This window comes from Dreissena polymorpha, chromosome 10 (genome assembly GCF_020536995.1).
Source record: "Dreissena polymorpha isolate Duluth1 chromosome 10, UMN_Dpol_1.0, whole genome shotgun sequence".
NCBI classification, from domain to species: Eukaryota; Metazoa; Mollusca; class Bivalvia; order Myida; family Dreissenidae; genus Dreissena; species Dreissena polymorpha.
The window spans coordinates 80,747,543-80,775,478 of NC_068364.1; the positions used below are offsets into that span (position 1 = coordinate 80,747,543).

The window sequence follows — 27,936 nt, forward strand, 5'->3', positions numbered from 1 at the left end:
TAGTTATAATATGCCTTGTTAAGAGGATAATAGTTTAGTTACTTGTGTGTTTCGTTTGAATTCACATGTCTAAATGTATGTGACTTGTGTTTCATGTATTTCTTCATTCAAGCAGGGGGGGGGGCTACATAAATTATGTAAGCAGATTTAGTTAACATAATGTGGCATGGATTATACAAATTCGTATATTAACTATTTAAACATAAGTATACATTGTATATGCGATGAATTAAAAAACATAACTATATTTATATAATATATTCTGTTTAAAGTCGTAGCGTTAAATGCAATAATTAGTGATATTTATGCAGTCAGCAATTATGTGCGTTGGTTTTAATACGTTTGCAGGAATCGTTTTTAAATCGACCATTAACATTATTGAAAGCAGAAAAGAACACAACAGAACAGAACAACTCTTTATTTGAAAAAGAAAACACGTGTTACCTAGCGTAAACTGTCATTAAGTTTTTTACATCTCCTAGTGTACAGAGGTTCTTGCTCATAATAAGTGACTTCATCTGATCAGTTATACACACACATGCGAAAATGTTGGCAAACTTACCAACACAAAGACTGGGTATATGTCGTCACGGTCGACGGGCAGATGGTTGGATATGCGCTATAAGACAGACAGTTATTTCGACTTGTACAATGTAAATGTACTTCGTCGAAAATACACAATGAAAACCGTACAGTTCGTCAGCTGTGATAGGAATAAAGTGTAATACAGATTAATTAATCATTTATTTAGCGAGTTAAGTGATGTAAGCACGAATAATGTATAACGCCAACACAACAGAGGATCAACAATTAACGCATACTTGCATTTAGTATAGATGTTCGTACTGTAAGTGATTTATTTACAAAAAGTATGCTTTTACAAATGTTTTTTTCGTATTCGATAGAAGTAAACATAAACATTTATATATACATGATATTTATAATAACATGTTTTTATGTATTTTTTTCTTATGTTCCCAAACGCCGGGAAAATACAAATAAAGTGAAATTGATCTTAAATATCGGTCGATTCGCAACAAATGCAGTATCGTTGGTTTCTAGATTATGATTTGTCTTGCATAACGACCGGTTTGAATATGTGATTGGTGGGCTGTCAATCATAGTCTAGTGACGCTCTATCTTAAAACTAATAGTGGTTATAGAAACAAAATGTTTTCAGTATTGGCTTGGTCGCGATTTCAAATGTATACTTTTCTATGCCCAAAATTGTATACTTCACTGAACATTACGCAATACTTATAAATGTATATATGCCGTTAAACACAGTCGCATGCACTTGACAAACACAATCATAGAAATATGCCAAACAAAACTAATTTCACAAACATCAATTACACTAACATGACAAATGTAAATTTACAGCCAAACATAATATATCGTGTATTGTTAAAGGGACCTTTTAGTAAATTGGTAAATTTTTGGTAAATTGACATTAAAAGATAAATGTTTCAGATTCGCAAATTTTCGTTGTAGTTATGATATTTGTTAGAAAACAGTAATGCTCAGCATTTACCATGATCTAAACTTTCCATAAATGCATCTTTTGACGATTTAAAAACTTGGAAATTAAAAAGCGTTGCAAAGCGAAACGATTGAATAATTTGGAGAGTTCTGTTGTTGTAGTTATATTTTGTGATACTACGAGGATTGCTTATATAAATTATAAAATACATCACTCTTTGAATGAGCACGGATGGTCGAATGGTCTAAGCAATAAACTTTTACTGCAGGGCTCAGTGGTTCGAGCTATACTAAACGTTTTCGGTTGATGTATGCGGATTTGGGTATATCGATAATTGAAAAAAAAAAGATAATCAATGTCCTTTGTTCATTAACTGGTTGCGCTTTGCTTGCCACATACAATTGGAATGTTTTTAAAAGGTAGGCTAACACTTCTACACAACTGCAATATTGTCATGTTACGTTTGTCATATGTACATATAACGCATATAACCGATGACGTTGGTCGATAGGGTTTATCTCTCCAATAAAAATGAATGCCTCGAAACAAAACTGTAAACAAAGTTCATAAACTTGTACTTATACATTTAATTTCTCGCTCGCTTTTTAGTTCAATTACTTCTAATAAAGATCTGACGGCTAAGACCTTAAGTTTCTTTGGCCTAACAGTGTATAATGATTTCAAAAGGTTGGATGCATAATTAATTATTTCGCTATAAAAAACGGCTTACAATTTACCGGAAGTAAAATAAAGAGACTTAGGGCTAGATCAAACGTAAACATGCCTTTACTCCCGTTTTATTCATACACATTCACCGATATATCTTAATGCAACATATCGACACGCGAAATCACGAACTTTAAGAGTATATATCAGTGTATCGATTGGCTCCATGGGCTCGGATGGACGACTATTACATTTTATGGAATCATATAAAATATTTCTGTACTTAGTCTGGATACGGTATGCATTGAAACCAGGAATACAATACACGTTATGATGCGCTGTTCCAGTGTCGCTCCTTATTTTGTTTGTGTGCTGATTATGCAGTGTCGTTTCGGCCATCAGTCACTTTTCTTATACAAAGGACCCGTGGTTAACTAAATCCCCTCCTTTTGAGACCGAAATATTGTCTCAGATGCATCATTGGTTAAATAGTCGTATCACACAAATTTATTATAAGTTCGACCAACAAATCTAAATCTTCATTTGTTTCTGTTAAATAGTGTTTCCGTATTAAAAAAGTCATAAAAAGACATGTGTCTCACGTTAATCCAATTTGCATTTTTGTATTTTCCGAATTTGGAGTTAGGTCCTACTCTGTTAGTTCTAAATATATGAAGAATTCTATCAGCAAGACATTTCTATGCGGCAAAAATAAAAAATTGTGCCTCAGACAAAACTACCTGTATGTGAATTGCGTTTCTTCACATAGGCAAAAGCGGCGTATCTACACGGTGACATGTATACAATAGACGACTGTACGGCGTTACACTGCCAACTTAAATTCATGAACAGTATTAACTGCAAGTAACACACGTATAACATACGAACTAAATGAACATAAACTTTGAGACTCAGCAGTTATTATTAAAATAATTTTTAAGCAAGATATCGTTTAGCTCATGCAACTGTTGTTTTATGCGATATTTGCATTTACCACTTAGTATTTGTAGTACTGGACCGGTGGCATGAGATATTAAAGTATCTTAAAGGGATCTTTTCACGCTTTGGTAAATTGACAAAATTGAAAAAAGTTGTTTCAGATTCGTAAGTTTTCGTTTTAGTTATGATATTTGTGAGGAAACAGTAATACTGAACATTAACCATGCTCTAATATAGCCAGTATATGCATCTTTTGACGATTTTAAAACCTAAAAATTATAAAGCGTTGCAACGCGAAACGATTGAATAATTTGGAGAGTTCTGTTTTTGTCGTTAAATTTTGTGAAACTACGAAGATTGCTTATATAAGGTATAAAATACGTCAACATTGTATACTCGGCGGAATAGCTCAGTAGGCTGAAGTGTTTTTACTTCAGGACTCTGGCAGGACTCCAGGGGTCACTGGTTCGAAACCTGCCCCGGGCAATGTTCTTTTCCTTTTTTTATTTTTTTTTCTTGATTTTTTACTGGAGCTTTTACGATCCAATGTTTACATTTATCAATATAAAGCATTTAATGAATAAGTTAAAAAAATGCCAAAATCTGTGAAAAGGCCCCTTTAAAATATTTAAGTCGTAAACGTGTAATGAGAATATCTCGCTATTGTTTCATGTTCTGTAAGTACAACAAAGGACTACAGGTGTATTTAATGTGGTACAACACAGATACATGTACTGAGTGCACAACGTATTTTGAGTTAAAATATACATGTATGTATAAATATTCATAAGAATATTTACTTTACAATGTATATCAATTGGTTCATTCTTTTGAAAAATAATGCATGCAAAGATGCAATCAAAACACGAACAAGAATTCTTATAAAAAGTTGGTTTCATTATTCATGTTTTTATGCATAGAAAAATGACAACATGGACTTATGATTGGCGCATTTGCTGTTTTTTGCTCATAACTTCCACTGCATCAAGAGAACGATTGAAAAGCATACACTTGCTTACAACGATGGTCACAAGTTACTTAAATTTTTGGTAATTTTCAATTTATATGCAAGCGTTTAAGCGTTTTATCACTACAATTTCACTGTATTTTCCTTTTATAATTATTGTCCTTACATATAACTGTTCCTTGCTCATGACTTCCGAATACGTTACCTACTCCATGCGCAAAACAAAAATATGCAGTTTTCAAACATGTTCACGTAAAATACATTCTATGGGCCATGTTCTGTGAAAAAAGGGTTTAATGCATGTGCAGGGACAACACTTTCCGCATGAACTGGATTTTTGCTAAGAAGAGACTTTATTTTAACGGAAATATTATAAAAGCGGAAACGCACATGCATTAAACCCCCATTTCACAAAGGAAGGCCTATATTTATACCAAAGTAATGCACATAGTGCTTGTCATTTTGAATTGCATATGAACCAAATCTCCCATGTGCACGGATAGTCCTGCCAACCACTTGAGGTCGACATTGCAATGCAAGCGTCGGCGTTATTGACAGGATAACCTGGGTTCTAGTACTGATATTCCGCTTCAATTTGGGCCCATTCCCGATTTATCCATTGCCATGTATCCATAATCTTTTTTCCTCCAATCCAAGCCGTATACGCGTCATATATCTGTATGAGAGATTCAAAGTCGGCCTCATTCATCACTATGGCCAAACCATTGTGATGCTGTTCGCAGAACTCCTGTGCGTTTGGCCAAGATAAACTTTGGTTAACAAGAACATACTCGGTAGGAAGATATGGACATATCTGAAAAAAAAAACATGGAATGAGATGATACAATAATTATCATGTTTAATACACGAGTTGTACCGCAATTACCTTTTTAAACGATTCACGTTTTAAAACACTCTGGAACGAAATTTTCCAATTATTTTAGTAATTTATAGCATGAGTCGTGTTCTGAGAAAACTGGGCATAATGCATGTGCGTAAAGTGTCGTCCCAGATTAGCCTGTGCACTTTCCGCCTTATCTAGATTTTTGCTAAGAAGAAACTTTCTTTAAACACAAAATATCATAAAAGCGGAAAGTGTCGTCCCTGATTAGCCTTTGCGGACTGCACAGGCTAATCTGGGACGACACTTTACGCACATGCAATATGCCCAGTTTTCTCAGAACGTGACTCACATAATTTATAATGCAATTAGCGTGTTAACAAGCTTATTAATTTGTAATTATGTTTTGAACATGTTGAAGTCGTTCAGATAATCAACTATGACGCGTTGCAAGCACATGCTGCAAAGAAATACGCAATAAATATAATTTAAATATGAATTGACGCTGAATTTATTCTGATATACATGTATTATAATATTTGGTAAACATTTTACATACACTTCAACACCGTTATTTCGAACACCGATAATCCGAAGTCCCCGTTATTTCGAAGTATTTTTCGGGTCCCGATATTGGTTCTTCTTTGTTTAATGTAAAATTTCATTGTTAATCCGAACTTCGTTAAACCGAAGAAATCGTTAATTCGAAGTGATTCAGTCGGTCCCAACACTATAATTCGCACCTTATTAACAATCTTTAATCCGAAGTCAAAACTGCAAAATACTGAGCGTAATTTCACACCTTTGTCGTGGCTCGTCAAAAGCCGATAATTACACCTTTGTCGTCTGCGCGAACGCCGGTGTTCAGAGAGACATCGCATATTAGTTTTAAAAAATTAATTAATTTCCGACAATGTATTAATATGAATGTATGTCTGATAATTTGTGCTATTCATTATATTTTATATGTTCTGTAATAAGACAAAAATAAAAACAAGAACAATAATCATTTTATTCCTCCGTTTGTTACAAGTGGAAATCTATTGCTATCTGACTAGTTTACGCTTTTCAGTAAGCGTGTAACCGAACCATGTGAATTCCACAACGTTTCATTTTTTACAGAACCAAAGAAGTCTTCTGTCAAATGTTTATTTCGAATTATCGTTAATCCGAAGTTTTTTTAACGGTCCCGACGACTTCGAAATAACGGTGTTGAAGTGTATTTCAAAAACAACAACACATAAGCAATAAATTAAAACTTTCTAGTCGACTTCTCTTCTGATAATATTTGACGATAGTGTACAATTGAAAAGAAAAAAAAAGAGAATAATAGGTTAGTGTTTATTATAGATGAAGTTCATCATGCGAGGCTTACACAACAAAAAGCACGAGACTTGGCGAGTGCTTTTTCGTTTTCGTTCCGAGCATGATGAACCTGATCTAAAATCACCACTTATCAATTACTTTATTATTCCACTTTTTATTCAGTAAACTTTTTTATTTAAACATTAAGTTTAACTTGATAATTTCGCTGAAATTATGACGTCATTTTATCGAAAAAATGACGTCATTTCGTGCCGTGGTTTAAAGCAGAAATGTAATAAACCGGGGCTTTAATCAACCGAATTCGCTGTAAAAGTGGAATAAACAATATTTATTGGAAACACAAAAAAAAATATACGAGAAAAAAAGCAACATTTTATTTCAATTGAATGATATAAAGTTTGAGCGAGTAATAGAAATCGTGTCAGCATGCCCATATATGTAGAAATACAGCACCGTCTAACACGCGCATCACCATGTGACGTCATTTTACTATGGGATGTTTCTATTCGGTAAAATAGCAATCGAAATACTTTCTCAATCCTTAAAAAAACTTATGCAACTGTGCACGATTTTAACACTGACATCGTATTTTTTATAAACGAGAACATACTTAACCAAAGACAGGCCACTTAACGGTTATTTTTGGTTTTTAATTAAGTAAGAAAAAAACTTGGAAACATTCGGTACCGGACATAAGCAGTTTTAGGGAGAGATATTCGGCATGTTTTAGATTACATCGATACGTCGTACCCACCGATACGCAGTACTCGAATTATACGGTATATCCATTTGACAATTAAACATTCAATTCATATGTAAATCAAAATTTAAGAGCAAATTAAATTTCTTGACACACCTTATCTACTTAGATCTAAATCTTCTAAAAGTTTTCACTGCGTTTTACCCTTAACCAGAGGTGAAAGGCCGAAAAAAGTAGTCCTTATGTAAATGTACTACCCGTTGGATAAAGCTAACCTGTTAGATAAACCTTATCTTTATCTGGGTCCGTGTATATATCGTCTTTTCCTTTTCCGTTTTGAATTCGACACAACGAAACATGAGAATTAAGGCATATTAGTTTATATTCCGATTTTCTAATAACCGAAACAAAAGCAAAGTACGAAAATAAAATTTACTTCTTTTTATCGTTTTTCGTTGTAATAATTATACAAAACGTAATGCGAAATGTATTTCCCTCTTCAAATTTCGTTTCAATCTTCAAATAACGAAAATCAAAGATTAAAACTTGGTCCCGTTTACCGTTCTTGGTTTAAAAAAACAAACAAAAAAACGAGTGGCGCTGTTCAGAAATCTATAAATAAAAAAAGTATTTATAGATCTTAGCTCTGTGCTGCTGTGTTGGGGAGGTAACTCATTCGTGGCTGTTGCGCGTGCTTTTTTTCTTTACATAAGAATACATCACTTATTTCGATCAGGATGGCTTTTTACATGCATTTTTTGGGGAGGGAAAGACACGTAGTAAGGGAAGAAGACGTGGATATTTTCAGTTGTTTTTTCCCCATTTATGTATTTGTCCAAATTTAATGATCATAATATGTTTTCCGACGTTCCGGTATTTCATGTCGATCCAACCGAATTGATAGGCTATAGCATCTTATGACACTTCTTTTTCTCTGCCCCTATACTATGCAAATTCAGTACTAATTTTACAAAAAAAGCTCGTTTAAGTCCTGTAATCAAGGAGAGATCCTTACATTTTAAAAGCTGTATTATCCCTTCCCCCTGAGTCCCGTTTTCCAATAATTATTACCCCTTAGACCCAAATGATGTTTTAAGAAGCACAATAATCGGCGGCGGCATTCCAATTCGTTCGATTTAGTACAAATACATGTTACATTTCACAACCGAACTGTGATATGTCTAGTGATTTTAGCTCTGAAAGAGTTATAACCAAACACCTAATATGAAACCGTTTTGCGCTTGAAATAATTATATTTAATATTATTAATAACATTAATAACTGTGCCTATTTAATATCTTATTATACAACATATCTAATGTTCCGGAAAGAGCGCTCAAGATGAAGTTAATGCTTACAAAATATTTACCTTCCAATGATATAACGCCGCTTAAAATGACTTTAGACGTTACGGTTCATAAAGAAGGCGAATAGCATGCGTAACGCCTATTAAACTACTTGCACGCGTTGAAATGTTCCGTTTTAGACCCTGGTTGTCTCCTAAAATTGATCTCGAATACCATTATAGGAAAGCTTGTATATCTGTAACTATACGTGTATGATTTGCCAAGAGAAACGCGCATGCAAGCAAGCGTTGGCTTGCGTGATCTGTTAAAGTGCATGAAAAGTCGAAAAATGTATTATTTTATTCCTTTTATACACATCTAGTTCATGTAAAAAATCATTCAAAAAGTGGAAAAAACGTACCTAGAAAATGTTATTTATAAACTAAATTATTTGTAACAATTTCAAAGTTGTAACTTATATGGTATTTTGAATAATGGACTTTAATTAGCGTTGATTTTTCTATTATTATATTGTAATTGTCTTGTAATATAATGTTATTAGATCTATTTATTTTCCCATTAGAGTAGCCAATAATAGCTGTCCAAAGACTCGACTATTCTTCGTCTAAAATTGTCTACATGTTGTATTCAAAAATAATAAAATCTAAGGGAGAAAACTGCGCAAAAAGATCAATCACGACTTATCTCTCCAAAACAGCGGAGCGCGCCTCGTTTTTCGTATACCGTTTTATCAATTCAAGAACGGTAAATGGAAACAGGCACTGTGTTTCAATTTTCATATATTGATTCTTGTATAATTTAAATTGAAACGAAATATGAATAGAGAAATAAGATTTTTGTTTTGTTTTGTTTTGTTATTAATTCACCGAAAAACGATACAAAGAACTCAACTTTTTTTTGTGTTTTTGTTCTGGTTGTAAGAAAATCGGAATATGAACTAATATACGTTGATTTTTGTTTTTCGTTGTGTCAAATACAAAATGGAAATGGAAAAGACGGTATATACACGGACCACCTAGGTAAGCGTTGAATAAAGAGAAGTTTATGTTACGATGCTTATAACGCCGTGAGCGCGAGCCTTGGCGAGCGCTTCGGTGTTCGAGCCGTGCATCAATTACTTCTCTCTATTCAACGCTTATCATAGTATTCTATTTATCCCCTCGCATTTCTAGTAAACAATGAAAATAACAAATAAGCACATTATGCACACTTTTCCCAGAGGAAGGCTCAACTATTCAAATACTTATCTTACAAGTATAATCAACAAGGTTGGATAGAGGCTAGTCTATTCCATGGGGTGTTATATACCGTCAATGTCGTGGTGAAGATGGGATAACAACGAGTATATATATATATATGATTTTAGAGATAATCGAAGCACAATTGAATAATTATCATATTTATTTCTTACAGGAATTCGACACGGTAATACACAATGGATTATAGATAACGCTTGTTCCGTCCAAAATACGTACGGAAATTTTTCAAGTTTTCTTATACGTGTTCTTATGTTGTCAATATAGTGAAATCAAGTAGCCGACACATCACCATAGTTGGAAACGAAGTTTCGGGGGCCGATGACTCACGTTCCCTATCAGTTTGGTCATTTTGTGTTTTATGTCAAAGTGCCAGTTATATAGGGTTCATTCTTTATTCTCATTAATATACATACATTACATATTTATAACAGTGACACATATTCACATTAAAACATTATGTATATAACCGCTCATGATGTTAAGCTATAAGAGATATTATATTAACTTCTTTAATTTGTACGCCGATTGTCCTTAATTTTATATGAAATCTATGCATGGACTTGAAAACGTACATCATAATAAATAAGTTATATGGGCAACAATTAATCATACTAATTAGACAATTACACACGGCTGAGCTTGGTCGAACGTCTATAATCGACCCGCTGCCGGCATAACGGCCCGATGGCCATTTTGCGGCTGGGGCCTATAATAGACGATCGGCCCAGCTCTGCCGCGTGTTATCGTTTATATTACATATATCTGCTTTTTTTAATCATCATTTTCTTCCTTCATCTCGTCATTAAAATCTTGTTATCAAAATAATTACTTCCGGCTGACAAATTTGGTTTTCAGTTTGAAGGAAATTTTATACTTAACTGCACTGTATACCAATTAATATATATGCACATGAGGCGCTCCCAATAGCTCTTCCTTAAAGTATTAGAGTTGACAAATACTTAACATAGTGGTTAATACGTGCCTTTAAGACAAATATAGTAAATAATCGAATTGCTTTGCTAAATTTGGTGGATATGCTGTGATATAGTGTACCTCAGTGAGAACTTAAAGCGATTATTTTTTTGGTTGAAAGTAATTTATTCATTTTTGTGGAATATCTGTTATGTGTATTATTTTGATATGAACACGATATCACATATTTAGTATAACTTCCTTATCCTTAGCCCTTGTATATGGGTATCGTGTGCGTTTTAATACAAGCTAGTTTTGGCTTTAATTTGGTTTGGTTTTAATACATTTGCATTCCGCATAGTCGAAGCATTACAATCGTAATTTGCAGATACGACTTGTGTTATTAGCTTAAACGGGATTGCCATGTGCGTCCTCCCATTCAGAATTAATTCATACTAGGACTACTAGAACTGACGGTGTGTGCTTGAAAAGCAACAACACACGTATAATCATTTGTATCAAGTTCATTATAATTGTGCCATACCGGTTTCACCGGAGGGGATTTATGGTTTGCGCTCTGTGTGTCCTTGAGTCCGTGAGTCCGTCCGTCTGTGAGTCCGTGAGTCTGTGAGTCTGTCAGTCTGTGAGTCTGTCACACTTTTCTGGATCCTGCGATAACTTTAAACGTTCTTAATATGTTTTCATGAAACTTGAAACATGGATAGATGGCAATAAAGGCATTATGCGCGTCATTTCATTTTGTTTCTACGTCACAAATTATGGTTGCTTTGGCAACAAATATATTAAAAAAAATTATTTATGACAATGGTGGAGCCGGTAGGGAACATATATTGCTTGGCAATAGTCTTGTTCAATGTATAGTTTTTTTTACAAAAACGTATGCTGTTTACATCTTCAATTGTATTTAAAAGTAATGACGTCGTTCAAAAAGTAAATAGTTGGAAATTGAAAACTTTAATTCCAACTACATCGCATGGTACGAACGAGGTACGAGGGTTTACTAAATGGACGACCATAGGAAAATATCTTCGACAAATCAATTGTCACATTTTATTTCACCCAGGAATATGGCGCCCTAATGCATACCTATCGGGATATTGCTCGCATCAATTTAATGATGCATCTCATACATTTGTGAATCGGTAAGATGTTTCTCATATACTTTCTACAATTTATTACCGTTTATACTACCTTCGATGGCGAAAAAAAATGCAAAACGGCTACGAAAGAACACGAAAGGATGATTTACTGTGAGGGGAATTATTCAAATAAAGATAAGCGATCATATTTCCGAAACCGGACGGTTAGCAACACGTTATACGATCTGGCAAATGTAAATGTGATGCGATACTATTTCAACTTAATATAACGCGATTTTTATGCGCATGCACTTTTACAGATAACACTTTAAAGGGACCTTAAATGTTTGGTAAACATTGTTACAGACCTGCAAATGTTTGTTGTAGTTTTTTTGTCAAGGAAACAGTAATACTGAACATAAACAATGCTCTTAAATATCCATTATATGCCTCTTTTTACAATAAAAATACATAAAAATTGTAAAACATTACAAACGCGAAACAATTGCATAATTAAGAAAGTTATAGTTATATGTTTTGACATTACGAGGATTGCTTATATACAATCTTCAATTGCATTTAAAAGTAATAACGTCGTTCAAAAAGTAAATAGTTGGAAATTGAAAACTTTAATTCCTACTACATCGCATGGTACGAACGAGGTAGGAGGGTTTACTAAATGGACGACCATAGGAAAATATCTTCGACAAATCAATTGTCACATTTTATTTAACCCAGGAATATGGCGCGCAAATGCATACCTATCTGGATATTGCTCGCATCAATTTAATGATGCATCTCATACATTTGTGAATCGGTAAGATGTTTCTCATATACTTTTCACAATTTATTACCGTTTATACTCACTTCGTTGGCGAAAAATGCCAAACGGCTATGAAAGAACACGAAAGGATGATTTACTGTGAGGGGAATTATTCAAATAAAGATAAGCGATCATATTTCTGAAACCGGACGGTTAGCAACACGTTATACGATCTGGCAAATGTAAATGTGATGCGATACTATTTCAACTTAATATAACGCGATTTTTATGCGCATGCACTTTTACAAATAACATTTTAAAGGGACCCTTAACGTTTGGTAAACATTGTTACAGACCTGCAAATGTTTGTTGTGGTTTTTTTTGTCAAGGAAACAGTAATACTGAACATAAACAATGCTCTTGAATATCCATTATATTCCTCTTTTGACAATAAAAATACATAAAAATTGTAAAACATTACAAACGCGAAACGATTGCATAATTTAGAAAGTTATAGTTATATGTTGTGACATTACGAGGATCGCTTATATAAAATATTAACTACACGAGTGCAATGTGAGCACGGATGGCTAAGTGGTTTAAGCGCTAAACCTTTACTCCAAGGGTCAGTGGTTTAAGCGCTAGACCTTTACTCCAAGGGTCAATGGTTTAAGCGCTAGACCTTTACACCAAGGGTCAGTGTTTGAGCGCTAGACCTTTACCCCAAGGGTCAGTGGTTCGGGCCCAGTTGTGGATAACTTTTTTTCTTTCTCTAATTATATTTTTTTATGGAAATCTTAAGTTCCGTTGTTCACATTTATCAATTTGAAACATTTAATGACAATCTTCAAAGCATTCCAAAACCTGTGAAAAGGTCTCTTACAATTAGTATTTGTATCGCGACAATTGTCATGTGTTTACGAGTTTAATAATAAACATGCGTGTTTTGAAACAAGTCAGCGCCTCTATCATCATACGAAACCTGTTATTCATAGATAGTGCTGGTTGAAACAATCCAAGTAAATCAAGTATATGCTTCTGTACAATTTACATTATTACACAGTATTCCTACAAACGAAATTATAAACAGGTAACACAACTCAATATTTTAAATGCAACTTAGGCAATCATAACAAGTAGACATTAATATCGACCTTACTAATTTTACGACAGAAAATATCTTATGGGCTATCCTGAATATTACAAACATTCTATCAAGATCAACATATGGAAACTTTATTTGGTATTAAAGGAAAACATCACAACTTATGAGTTAACTGTTTTGGTATTCATAATAAACTTCACTTTATCTTTGAAGTCCTCAAAAAAGGCGGTACATTCATCTTCATTACCGTTGGCAGGGTAATCGATAAACGCATCCCTTCTCATGAGCTGTAAACCCTCCGGGAGTCCTCGTGTTGAGTTGGAATCGTAGAACATCGCCAATGATATCGGTTTTCCTCTGTGGTTTGATTCTTCATTCGTCATATGTGCAGCGATCTTCCATTCCAAACTTTCTCTGGACCCCCTTGAAAGCACAAAAACAACAACGCGACTCGCATGGATAGATTTTGTCAGAACGTTGCAAAGCGGTAGTCCTTCCAGTATGTCGTCATGTACAAACACACCATATCCCAGTTCTGCAAGTTTGGGTCTTAGTATTTCCAACACAAATTCTCGAGCGTCTTCCTCGTACGCCAGGTATATATCGTATTTGAATCTTTGAAATCGTAACGAACCTTCGATAGATATGTAGTCATTGAAACTAACATCTTTGTTGTTTCCAACATAATACCAGTACCTAATCTTCCATCTAAACCGATGTATGATAGCCCCAATGATGATATTAAAGATGACAAAGAGTATGACAACTAATGAAATAAGAAGCGGTGTGTATGAAAGACAAAACTTTTGAAGAAAGGCAACTTGGAAGTACAAATCCTCTTTGCCACTGATCAATACAGGTGAAGGAAGCTCCGAAGAGACATTATGAGTGTAATAGCATATAGATATAATCACGATCAAAGAATTTGAAGTTGGAAGTGTGTGTTCAAGGATCCACTCTAGTACTTCCAGGTTGTCACATGAACAGGTTAAGACATTATCAGTAAGGTCTAACGTCAAATTTATATTGTTTCTGGATGACACAATTCCTTCAAGATCAGAACGCAATTCTTTACTGAGTGTCATTATATGATTAGCTGATAGATTTAAAACGTGTAGCGATTTCATCTGAGGTATAGTATAATCAAAGCCCATTAAATTATTCGATGATAAATTTATCCATTTCATTTTGGTCTGATTTGTAAATAGTTTTGGATGGATTTTATTGATTCTGTTGATAGATAAGTCAATGTATTCAAGTTCGTTGTTTAACATAAAAATCTTCTTATATGCAACAACAATGTAAAGGTAATTTCGTTGGAGATGTAAACGTTTTAGTTTTGGAAAGCTGGTAAAGAAATTTTCATTAACATTTGAACAAAAGTTGTTACTGAGATCAATAGTTTCGATATTGTGTACGCCATGTACCGGCCCAGCCCAGCAGTACAAAAGCGAATTAGAAGCAATAACTGTTTTAAGTGAGTTTTCTGAATCGATATAAAAACCGTATATTGGAAATCCTATTTTACTGTGACTTATATCGATGTATTCCAGTTTTGGTGGAAGAAAAGCTGTAATTGCAACAGGTGGAATATAGTATAATGGACGTTTGAGGCAGTCTACATCATTGGTATGTCCTGCATGTGTTGTGTTCTCCTTTGGAAGAAATAAAGTATTAACATGTTTATGGGTTATCCCAGTAAATGTGCTATTATAATATAGATGTATTGGAGGATGGGAAAGCTCTAAGTTGTCATTTAAACTAGTGAACTGGAGATCCATGTGGGAAAATGATGCCTCGAGTTTTCTTAAATTTTTCATTTGACATGCATAGAGCATATAATATCCTAGCTCAAATTTATTACTTCTTACTCGTAGATGTTCTAGAATTGCTGGAGTTTTTTCAAAAGCATCTTTGTCGATTTCTGATATCTTATTATTATCTAATGACAGCATTTTTAGAGTTTTTAAATGCTGAATCAATTCTACCGTCGATTTCATAATTTGGGTCGGACATTCTAGTTTGTTCGTGTTTTTTACACTGTCCAAAATGAGGACTTCTAGTTCTGAATTAAGACTACTCAAACCGTCGAGATTGTCGAAGCCCAACTCATAATTCATAGACAAATCTAACATTCGAAGATGCTCCATTTTTGTAAAGGCGTTACTCAAAATTGCGGTCACGCCACAATTAAGGATCGATAAATTTCTGACATACAACAAGTTTGCAAATGTGGATTCATCGACAATTTGTATGTCACAGTAATCTTTGTACTGCCATATTGGCCTGATTAAGTCCCCTGATATTCGAATGACTTTTAAGTTTGGCATATTCTGAAACTCCGTTCCAAAGGGAACAACTGAAAATCCATCAATCCATACTTCTTCCAATGTTGAAATATTTTTCAAGATCTGCCCTGGATAACTAGTATTACCGCTTGATATCACATTTATTTGATACATAAACAGTTTTTTCAGAGAAGTTAAACGTACGAAAACGTTACTGTCAGTTTCACTTGTAACTGGGAAATCGTTATGCGCGATATTGAGAACTTCCAAAGTATCAAGTCCTTTGAAAGTCTCACTAGTAACTGTTGCATTGTTGTTCTTCAACAAATTAATGGAAGTATTGTACAAATCAAGTTCTTGTAAACTACGATAATTTTCAAAAGGTGTTTGTGTTTGTTTCTCCAAATTAAAGAGGCTTGTACCAGACATATTCAGGGATCTAATCTGACTGTCATTAATTGTCCTGAACTGTGGCAATCTCCCTTCCAGATTTGTCTTGGATCTACAGTCCACTTTGTACAAACCTCGTTCATCGCTTGAAACACACACACACGGGAAACACATATCATCAATACGTTCGGCTAGAGGGGTCAAGGGCAGCCCAATCATCAGCAGCATGAAAATCGACATGGTCTGAAAGTAAGTAACCATTTCCTTATTCAAGCGATTGCTTTACGTTTTATGCAATTAACATGATTGTTAAAAATTAAATGTTAACACCTTAGGAATGAACTCTATCGAAACTAAGTGATCGAATTTGTTCTATTGTAAAGCAAGTGTCAAAACACTCGCGAATGTATAACATATTATACTTTAGCAAAGTATACACATCGTTTCAGTGATTATCTCAATCAACACAGCCGTTTATTTGATAACAGTTATGGAGACAAGAGATACTCAATAAGGAGGAAAATAATAAGAAAAATAATTTAACGGGCTTCAAGCATTGACCTTATGTTTCAACTATTCATTCATTATCATTGTTAAGATAATATACAGACATACATTAGGTACATACCTGTCTGCAGCGTCAGTTCAACATTGCATATGCGGCTTTTACAAGTTATTCTCTTGCAAAACAGAATCAAAAGTATCATGCGACAGACGTTCCATGAGGAAATAATTGATAAAGATAACAAGATTGACTGATATGAATAAGGAAATTTATATGTTCGATAAATCACGCTATTTTTAAATACTCGGCAAACATTAGTCGTGTTATTATTTAAGTTGCTTCCCTGTTAAAAAGACAATTTTCATCTATTTTGATGCATGCAACTTTCTGATTAATAGTCATTCCCCTATGCATATTTTAAGACATTTGGAAACGCACGTTGTTTTATTTCAAATTTTATGGTACTTTGGTTTTAATGGCGATTGCTGGCTGATGAATTGAGCCACACACATGGTACTATCGGTATTATGAAATATAAATACTCATCTTAGGACCGCAATTTAAGAAGCTCGTTAGTTTGTAATTAGTTCTTCGTTAGTACCAGTTATATATGTGTATATGCAGCAAACCAAACTAAACGATAAGTGAGTCTATCGACACATACAAAAACACGACTATTCAGATGCATATTTATTATTATATGTTATTAGCAGTTAAATAAATACAGTTTATGTTTACGATATCATTCTATACATTAATGCAACATCTGCAAGGTTTTTGTTTAATTGGCTCGATAATTTTTGGACAGTATCCAATATTTCTACATATACATATATTTGATTTGATATTTTTAATTGCACACACCACTTTATTCACGGACCTTAATCAATGGCGCCAACTAGTTTTTATATGAATAAACGAGCCAAATATACTTCCGAGGTGGCAAAAAGGACTATACGTTTTTAAAATACATTCAGAAATCTACACGGTGATGTGGTTTTATTTGGGTATTTCTTTAAACATGCTTCGTATAAGTTTAAAAATTGGCCACTATAGTGTATTATTCAACCAATGTAGACACACATAAAATCACAACCAGTTTGAAAATGTCAGTACATTAAGTTGTGACATGGTGGATTTGTTTATGCAAATCAATGTTTCTTTGCCTGTGTGACGAGAGAAATTCCACACGATTAAAACACTTATACATCAAACTATTGCTTTAAATATATGAAATTTGCAACAATTATTTTTCGACAAAATAATAAATTTTTCTGAATGTACTCCGCCAAGCACATTTATGACGATGATGATAAAATGAATTTTATAAATGAAAAAAAATATTCTTCGCGTTAAAGATATTAGCCTCGTTCTTTATGATTAAAAAATAAATTTTCGCGCATGGTCTTATTACCGACTTATATATATGCTGATGACGCACGCATTATATTATGAGGAAATAAAAAATCATTTAGCAGTCCACGAACACGACATGGCAGTCCAGAATGTGTGTTAGTTGTGATCAATTCATCGTTTGCCTTTTGTCAGACGTCTTGTGGCTTAACGTACTGTAAATGGGCTGATAGAAGAACTGAAAACGCTTAAAATGCAGAATAAACAGTTATGTGAAAGGCTGAATAATAGTTGGACAGTGTGTTTTTTCTGTTTGAAGATATATGCTACAATAATCACGATTAATTCCTAGTTTTCGTTTTAAGAATGTATTCTTATTTATAAAGATAAACACGTTCAAATTAAATCTTTTTTATAAGCAGATGTATATTAAGTTTTGGAAAACAACACGACGATTTGACATATAAGAAAAAGTGACATATAAGAAAAAGTATTTGGATCACAGCCTAAGAGCACTTGATGTAAATACATGAGATGAGTATTTAAAGAGTTTATCGTCTAAGATGCAAAACATTGGGTTCTTTGGGTATATGGCAGACGCCCTGCGTTGGAATCGCTTTTCTTATCGTTCCGATATTAAAACATTACTTACTTGAAGCGTAGTTTTTTTCCAGCATTAACACAGAATACAGTTTTATTTTTTCTACCCCTCACCGTGTAAACACTTATTCAAGTATTTCGTTGTACAGTTGAATATGACCTTTAAATACTTTGGTAGTATAGAAATGTATAAATGATATGTATAAGTTTGTTTTGAAGCTAAGAAATGTTTGGTACCCTAGTTTGTACTATTTGTTTTCGCGCCGTTTGTCTCAAAATTGATGCATTCATTGACTGTCATTGTTTCTTTAAGTTTAATAATTCGGTTTTAATGTGTTTCTTTTCTCTTGCGTATAATTTCAGCTTGTTACGATACACGTATTCAACAGCCGAACATTTACAACATATTATTTATCATACAATATTTACAGACAACTTTTAAAGAATGAATTTAATCTTTGAGTATATCATTAAGATAAAAAAGAAAAATAAATCCTTAAAATACAAACTTTGCCCAAGCAATCTTATCTTAACCTAAAAATATGGTATGAAGCCATATGGAACATAACATTATTTTAATTAAATCGTATTTCCCATATCAAAAGTCTGTGCAAAAGACTGTAAAAAAAGCCTTTAACACTAAGAAAAGAGAGCTTTGTTTGTAGCAACGCATTGGGAAGATGTATATGTGTCCAAACAAAAACACTTTCTGCTTTAACTGCGAACAAAATGGCTTCCAGCTTGGAGTCTTCGCTTGTACCAAAAGGATCAGATACGATATGGGACAATACTTGCTCGGCCTGCCAGGAGAGGAGGCTCAGTTTTATTGTGAGAAATGCTTTAAGGGTTTCTGCCACAGCTGTTTGAAACTGCACAACCAACTTTACAAGACTCACCCTGTGTTTGGCAGAAAACAAATGGAGAAATGGCCGATTGCCAAGTCAACGTTAGACTTGCTAAGGAAGTGTTCGGAGCAAAGCGACAAGATAAATAAAGCTATTATGTGAAGAACACAGCAAACTTTGTTGTCTTGTTCGCGTTGCACGCCATAACAGGTAAGATGAATTTAACCATTTTTGTTGTTGTTGTTGTTTGCTCCAACAGTTTTGTTTTCTTACTATATGAAACAAGGTGAATAAGGATATTTGAGAAATAAGTGTACTTCTTAAATCAAATTTTATCTTTTTGTCCAATTGAATATGAAATAATCTGAATTGTAACTATGTTTCCACAGATAATGAACGCACCTTAAAATGGTCGAAAAACTAACATCTTTAGCTTATGTATAAACAAAATCTAGGCCGCAATTGTTTAAAAAAAAGTGCAAATTTTAGTCAAGCGATTAACTTTGATTTAAAGTATCAGATTACTACGTTTGGAGTGACAATGTACTACATACAAGTTAAACAGTTTAAAGTCGAGTGTTGATATCAATATTTCCATTTCCCGATTGCTGTCGGCAGTAGTTGGTAGAGCGCAGGACTACAAATCAGATTGTCGCGAGTTCGATTCTCACCACGGCTACTTAACGTGTGTGGTGATTGGTCATGCACTATTTTCTATGACCATTTTTCCATTCCTAAATAGTCAGTTACTGGCATCAGTATGTGCACTTAGCGCTGGTAACCAGCTACCCCCAAAAAATGTAAACTGGTGACCGACCGCCGTGATATGAACGAAATAATGTTTAAACGGTAAAGAATCCAACCAACCAAACAAAAAAGCTTAAATGGTTAACACAAATTATGATAATTAATTCCATGTCTCCAAAGTGACGTGAATTTCTGTTAAAGGTTTATGTTTTAAATTAAATTTGGTTATACACATATACAAATATATATATATATATATATATATATATATATATATATATATATATATATATATATATATATATATATATATATATATATATATATATATATATATATATATATATATATATAACATATAAAGCAAAATACATGTCATAAATATTTAAAAACGATTAAAAATTAATTTTAGCATTGGCATAAACAAAGTTAACTTAAGTGGAAAGAAAAGTAAAACATATTTTATGTAATATATGACTAAAAAAGGTTTATGAAGAATTGGTTTTAAAAGCGTAGTTCACTCATATGAGATATATACCTTCCTGTATGTCTCAGACTGTAATAAGCTCTGCAATAAGTGTTTGGAGCTACAGAGATGACACGTGTTGTCGTACGTAGTAAACGCAAAAGAACCACACGACACTTTCGCGCCGCATTTGTGTAAACAATCAAGCGTGGATTTCGAAGAAGAAATTTCATTTCTGTTTGACACATTCCAAAACCAAAATTCTTTTAAAACTGTAAGACCACAAACCACACGTGTCATTTTTAGCACTGGCTTCCAATATTACGAGGAACAAGACCGATGGTATCCAAAACATGTTCGTGAGTCAAGGAGCGTCCTGGGAAATAAAACAATAAAACTGTATCTGTTTATTTGTTTCGTTTAGCTCCGGATTCTTTTTGATATCCTTGTACTTATGTCAAATTGTTACCTTTAGATATAATACAGCAAAATATATTGTCAAATGTTCTATTTCGGCACCATTGTATAACACTATATGGAACAAACGTTCTGTGTCGTGATCGATGTTAAAACAAAATGCATTTTAGTTTCCAAGAAGAAGCTTCAAAATAGAACGCTTTTCATATTCAAAAAGAAGCAATGTGTTTTGAAGTTAATTCTCATCAGTTAAGTGTACAATATATAAATTATCGACCTTTGTTGTTCATACATTTCGTCCCGTTATTAACACAGATCAGATGATACCTATCAGTGGGTCTGTGATAGAAATTGAAGCTATTTAACGTATTTTCATGGCAAATGGTCGAATTTGTAATAAAGAGTGAATGCATGCCACTATTATAATACACATTTTCCCTCCTTTGAAGTATGCTCTTAAAAGTCATGAGTTTGTTACTTAATTACGGAATTTGTATACGTTCAACAATTGACATTTTTATTTTTTAATTAGTCTTAGAAACATTGTTACACGTACAAGTTTATACCTCAACACTTCAATAAAAATAAGTATATATTATTACAAGTAACAGAAAATTTGCAAAAAAAATGATATAATATAATAATGGCTATTGTTTTTAACTACTAATCGATGTTAATAGACACTGGTAACAACAAGAACAGTTTCCGATACATGTCTGAAATGTAATGGGAAAACACATTTAGATCTAATCGCGTCTAAAACTATTGCAAGCGGACAATACATATGCGTGTAGCGTGAACGAATCAACTTGGACGATTTAAAAGTAAAATGCACATAAAAAGTTAGCAACAGGTATTCATCCATGTATATAAATATGTATAACTTAATTTGTTATGGATATTTGTATCTTTAACTCATTTATGCCAAGCGTCTAGAAAAAAGGGCTTGGCAAACAGTGTAGACCCAGATGAGACGCCGCATGATGCGGCGTTTTATCAGGGTCTGCGCTGTTTGCTTAAAGGAATTTCTGTAAGAAATATTCTAAATATAGAAAAACATATACTATGGATCTTTTAACATGCGTCAAACATGCAAGAAAGTATATGATAGAAGATAGTTCTGTGAATGAAGAACAAAAAACTATTGCTTACCAATAACACCTTCACTTCAACATGTATTTAACTTGATTGAGATAAGGTAAATATTAACTTTGATTTTAGTTTATACTAAAACACTAAAGTTCGATCATAAACACAAACACAAGCACACGCATGATGCGGCGTCTCATCAGGGTCTGCGCTGTTTGCTTAAAGGAATTTCTGTAAGAAATATTCTAAATAAAGAAATATATATACTAGACATCCCTAATTTTGGAAATAAAATGATCCAATTTAGAAGGATGGGAGAGTCTACAGGCATAAATAGGTTAATGGCATTGAAAGTTGTGTACTCGCAGTTCAAATAGCAATCACGAAATGTTCCACTACTCCAAGTAGAATTCCAGCGCGCTTTTTCGGTTGGACAATTGATTATCCGATGAACACCGCCCCAAGCATTAAGTACATATATAACGAGTTTTTAACAGTTCAGTTGTACTGATTGTTGTTGTGCTATGTTCATTAACTTGTTGCGCTTTGCGTGTCACATAAAATTGGAATGTTTTTTAAGGTAGGCTAACACTTCTACACCACTGAAATATTGTCGTTTTTACGTTTGCCATTTGTCGTTTTTACATTTTTTCATATGCACAAATTCCGCAAAATACCGATCAAATTGGTCGATAGGGTTTATCTCTCCAATAAAAATGAACCTCTCGAAACAAAACTGTAAACAAAGTTCATAAACTTGTACGTATATTTCATTTCTCGCTCGCTTTAATTACTTCTAATAAATATCTGAAGACTTAGACCTCTGGTTGCTTTGACATAAGAGTGACCTAAGAAATGATTTCAAAAGCTAAGATGAATTATTAATTATTTCGCTATAAAAAATACGGCTAACAATTGACCGGAAGTAAAGTAAAGAGATAAAGGGTTCGGGCTACATCAAACGTAAACATGCCTTAATTCACGTTTTATTCAAACACATTCACCGATATATCTTAATGCACTGTATCGACACGCGAAATCATGCACTTTAAGACAGTATTCCACAGGAAATCGATCAATATATCGATGGGCTCGGGTGGACGCTAATTACATTTTATGGAATAATAATGTCATATCAAATATTTTCCTGACCAAAATCCACACGAGTTATGAGGCTGATTTATATTGACCTTTATAAACTGTTCATCTGTACTTAGTCCTGGATACGGTATGAATTGAAACCAGGAATACAATAAACGTTATGATGCGCGGATCAAGAATTGCTCATTATTTTGTTTTTGTGCTGATTATGCAGTGTTGTTTCGACCATCAGTCACTTGTCTTATGCAAAGAACGAAATCCCCTCCTTGTGATACCGAATTATTGTCTCAAATGCATAATTGTTTAAACAGTCTTATCACACTAATTTGTTATAAGATCGGTCAAGAAATCAAAATCTTCATTTCTTTCTGCTAAATTGTGTTTCCGTGTAAAAAAGTCATTAAAGGCCATTTGTCATACGGTAAGCCAAATTGTATTTTTCTGTATTTTCCGAATTTGGAGTTAGGACTTACTCCGTTAGTTTTTAAAAATTTGAAGAATTCTATTAGCAAGACATGTCTATGCGGCAAAAATAAAAGAACTGGGCCTCGGACAAAACCACCTGTATGTGACTTGCGTTTCTTTACATAGACTAAACCGGCGTGTCCATACGGTGACAATAACATGTATAGAATAGACGACTGTACGGCGTTACACTGCCAATTGAATTTCTTGAACACTATTAACTGCAAGTAACACACTAATAACATACAAACTAAATTAACATAAACTCAGAATTGATCATTAAAATAATTTTTAGGCAAGATATTGTTGAGCTCATGCAACAGTTGTTTAATGCGCTATATGCATTTACCACTTACTATTTGTAGTATTGGACCGACGGCAGATGATATTATAGTATCTTAAAGAGGCCGTCCAACAGATTTTGGCATGTATTGAAGCTTGTCATTAAATGCTATGCTTTATATTGATAAATTTTAACATTTGAACTATATATCTCCAGTAAAAAACAAGAATAAAATTTAAAAAGAAGAGGGCCAAGATGGCCCTAGTTCGCTCACCAGAGAGGAGTCGGTTCATTCAATCTTTACCAAACGTCAAACTTGACCTAGATATTGTCTGGACAAAATCCTGGTAAAGTTTCATCATTATTGAACCAAAACTCTGGCATATAGAGTGATTTTGTTTTTGTAAGATTTGACCTGGTGACCTATATTTTGAGTTGACCGCCCTTACCAAACATCAAACTTTGCTTACAAAAATAAATATTATGACCAAGATTCATAAAATCTGAAACAAAATTGTGACCTCTAGAGTGTTTCAAAGATTTTGTATAATATAATGAATATTTCGACAATGTAAAGGCAATAATTATGGCATTAATTATGTGATATATATAAAACCAATCTTTTCACCAAGTTTCATGATGATTGGGCAAAAAATGTGACTTCTAGAGTGTTCACAAGCTTTTTTTACTATATAAATATGAGAAAACTGCCACCCCCCCGGCAGCCATGTTGTTGACCGGAACCATTTTCAAACTCAACTCTCATATCAAGGAAACAAATGTTCTGACCAAATTTCATGAAAATTGGGCCAAAAATGTTACTTCTAAATGTTCACATGTTTTCACAATATACATATAGAGAAAAATGCCCCGCCCAATGGCGGCCATGTTTTTTCACCGATCTGAACCATTTTCGAACTCGTACGAGATATCAATAAAACCAATGTTTTGACCAACTTTCATGATGATTGGGCAAAAATTGTGACTTCTAGAGTGTTTACAAGGTTTCTCTATAGCCAAATAAGGAAAACTGCCCCCCCCCCCCCCCTGGCAGCCATGTTATTCAACTGACCGGAACCATTTTCGAACTCAACTCTCATATCAAGGAAACAAATGTTCTGACCAAATTTCATGAAAATTGGGCCAAACATGTGAATTCAAGAGTGTTTACAAGGTTTCTCTATAGCCAAATAAGGAAAGCTGCCCCGCCCACTGGCGGCCATGTTTTTCAACAGACCGGAACCACTTTTGAACTCAACCAACACATCATTAAGACAAACATTTTGACAAAGTTACATGAAGATTGGGCATGAAATGTGACTTCTACAGTGTTTATACGTTTTTTCGTTTTTTTGACCTAGTGACCTAGTTTTTGACCCGGCACGACCCAGTTTCGAACTCGACCGAGATTTGATTGGGACAAAGGTTCTGACCAAGTTTCATGAAGATCGGAAATAAATGTGGCCTCTAGAGTGTTTACGAACAAATGTGGACGGACGGACGACGGACGGACGACGGACAAAGACCGGTCACAAAAGCTCACCTGAGCAATCAGGTGTGCTAAAAAGTAAAAAAAGTCATCCTCAACAGGGCTCGAACCACTGACCCCTGGATTCCTGGAGTAAAAAACCTCTCGCCTAGACCTCTCGACCTTCCATGCTCATATTCAAACCGTTTGTATTGTTTCCTCGTAGTTTCCCAAAATATCGAATCGCGTCGATACGACGCTTTATCTGTTGGACGGACCCTTTAAATGGGCCTTTTCACGATTTGGTAAATTGAGGAAATAAAAAAATTGTTTCAGATTCGCAAATTTTCGTTGTAGTTATGATATTTGTGAGGAAAAAGTAATACTTCAAACATTTACCATGCTATAAAACATCGATTATATACAACTTTTTACTATTTAAAAAATCGACCTCTTGAAAATTATAAAGCATTTCAACGCGAAACGATTGACTAATTGGGAGACTTATGCTGTTGTCGTTATAGTTTGTAACACTACGAGGATTGCTTATATAAAGTATAAAATACATCCCTCATTGTATGAGCACGGATGGCCGAGTGGTCTAAGTGTTAGACTTTTACTCCAGGGGTCAGTGGTTCGAGCCCAGTTGAGGATTACTGTTTTTATTTCTTTAATTTTATTCTTGTTTTTTCTAGAGCTTTTTAGATCCAGTACTAGTATTTACATTTATCAATATAAAGCATTTTATGACAAACTCCAATACATGTCAAAATCTGTGAAAAGGCCCCTTTAAGATAATAACGTTTTGAACGTGTGGTGAGAATATCTCGCTATTGTTTCCTGGTCAGTACGAACAACAAAGGACTACATGTGTATTTAATGTGTTACAACACTAATAAATGTACTGAGTGCACAACGTATTTTGAGTTCAAATATACATGTATGTATAAATATTCATACGGATATTTACATTATAATATATATCAACTGGTGCATTCTGTTGAAAAATCGTGCATGCTAAGATGCAATCAAAACGCAAACAAGAATACCAATAAAAAGTCTGTTTCATTTTTCATGTTTTTATCCATAGAAAAATTACAACATGGACTTCTGATTGGCGCATTTGCTGTTTTTTCTCATAACTTCCAAAGCCTCAAGAGAACGATTGAAAAGCATACACTTGCTTACAACGATGGTCACAAGTTACTTAAATTTTTTGTTATTTTTAATTTATATGGAATCATTTAAAAACATTTTATCACTAAAAATAATTGCATAATTTTTTCCTTATATATTGTCTTTACATATAACTGTTCTTTGCTCAGGACTTCCGAATGCGTTACCCAATCGCACATTCTCGGCCCTTTCCGTCAAACATCGGATAAGTACCGATTATTGATAATCTGCGAGGGGTACCGAATGTGCGTTACCTACTCCATGCGCAAAACAAAAATATGCAATTTTCTAACATGTACACGTAAAGAACATTATATGGACCGTGCTCTGTGAAAAAAAGGGTTTAATGCATGTGCGTAAAGTGTCGTCCCAGACTAGTCAAGGACTACATTTTACGCCTGAACTGGATTATTGCTAAGAAGATACTTTATTTTAACGGAAACTGGTGTAAAAGCGGAAACGCACGTGCATGAAACCCCCTTTTCACAAAGCAAGACCCATATTTATATCAAAGTAATGCACATAGTGTTTGTCATTTTGAATTGCATATGAACCACATATTCCCTGTGCACGGATAGTCCTGCCAACCACTTGAGGTCCACATTGCAATGCAAGCATCGGTGTAATTGACAGGTTTACCAGGGTTCCAGTGCTGATATTCCATTTCAATTTGGGTTCGCTCTCGAGTTATCCATTGCCATGTATCCATGATCTTTTGTCCTCCAATCCAAGCCGTATACGCTTCATATATCTGTACGAGGGATTCAAAGTCGGCCTCATTCATCACTATGGCCAAACCATTGTGATGCTCTTCGCAGAACACCTGTGCGTTTGACCAAGTTAAACTTTGGTTAACAAGGACGTACTCCGTAGGAACATATGAACATATCTGAAAATACCATGAAATGACATGTTGCAATATCATATTTAATACAGGACATAAGTTGTACAGCAATTACCCCCCCTCCCTCCCTAAGAAAGAAAAAGAAAGAAAGAGAATAAAAAAAAAGAAGAAAGAAAAGAAAGAAAAGCAAAGCAAAAAAAAAAAGAAAAATAAGAAAAAAAAAAATAAAGACAAAAAGAAATATAGAGAGAAAAGAGGAAAGAGAAGAAAGATAGAGAGAGAGAGATCTAAGAGATAGCTAGAAGTAGATAGAGGAGAAGATAGAGAAATAGAGCTAGATAAATAGAAAGAAAGAAAGAGAAGAATCAAATCAGAAAGAGAGAATCGATCTAAAGAGAAGAGACAGAGATCTCTCTCTAGAGAGATCTCGAGCTCTCTCTCTCTCTCTCTCTCTCTCTCTCTATCTCTCTCTCTCTCTCTCTCTCTCTCTCTCTCTCTCTGTCTCTCTCTCTCTCTCTCTGTCTCTCTCTC

The 27,936-nt window shown here is 34.0% G+C and overlaps 1 protein-coding gene and 1 long non-coding RNA gene across 3 annotated transcripts; both read right to left on the bottom strand.

Moving 5' to 3' along the window:
- Positions 1-3,964: 3,964 nt before the first annotated feature.
- LOC127848570 (uncharacterized) lies at positions 3,965-27,159 on the bottom strand. The gene is made up of 2 exons (XR_008034587.1): positions 27,059-27,159; positions 3,965-4,477 (listed from the first exon to the last, which is right to left on the bottom strand). It is a non-coding gene; the product is annotated as an uncharacterized LOC127848570 (long non-coding RNA).
- LOC127848569 (toll-like receptor 4) lies at positions 12,684-16,787 on the bottom strand. 2 transcript variants are annotated; one of them, XM_052381101.1, is made up of 2 exons: positions 16,675-16,787; positions 12,684-16,289 (listed from the first exon to the last, which is right to left on the bottom strand). In XM_052381101.1, the coding sequence occupies exon 2, from the start codon at positions 16,284-16,286 to the stop codon at positions 13,530-13,532; it is 2,757 nt and encodes a 918-aa protein (XP_052237061.1). In that variant the 5' UTR covers positions 16,287-16,289; positions 16,675-16,787; the 3' UTR covers positions 12,684-13,529. The 2 variants fall into 2 exon arrangements, with proteins under 2 accessions (XP_052237061.1, XP_052237063.1); XM_052381103.1 differs by having other exon boundaries at positions 16,662-16,712.
- Positions 27,160-27,936: the final 777 nt, after the last annotated feature.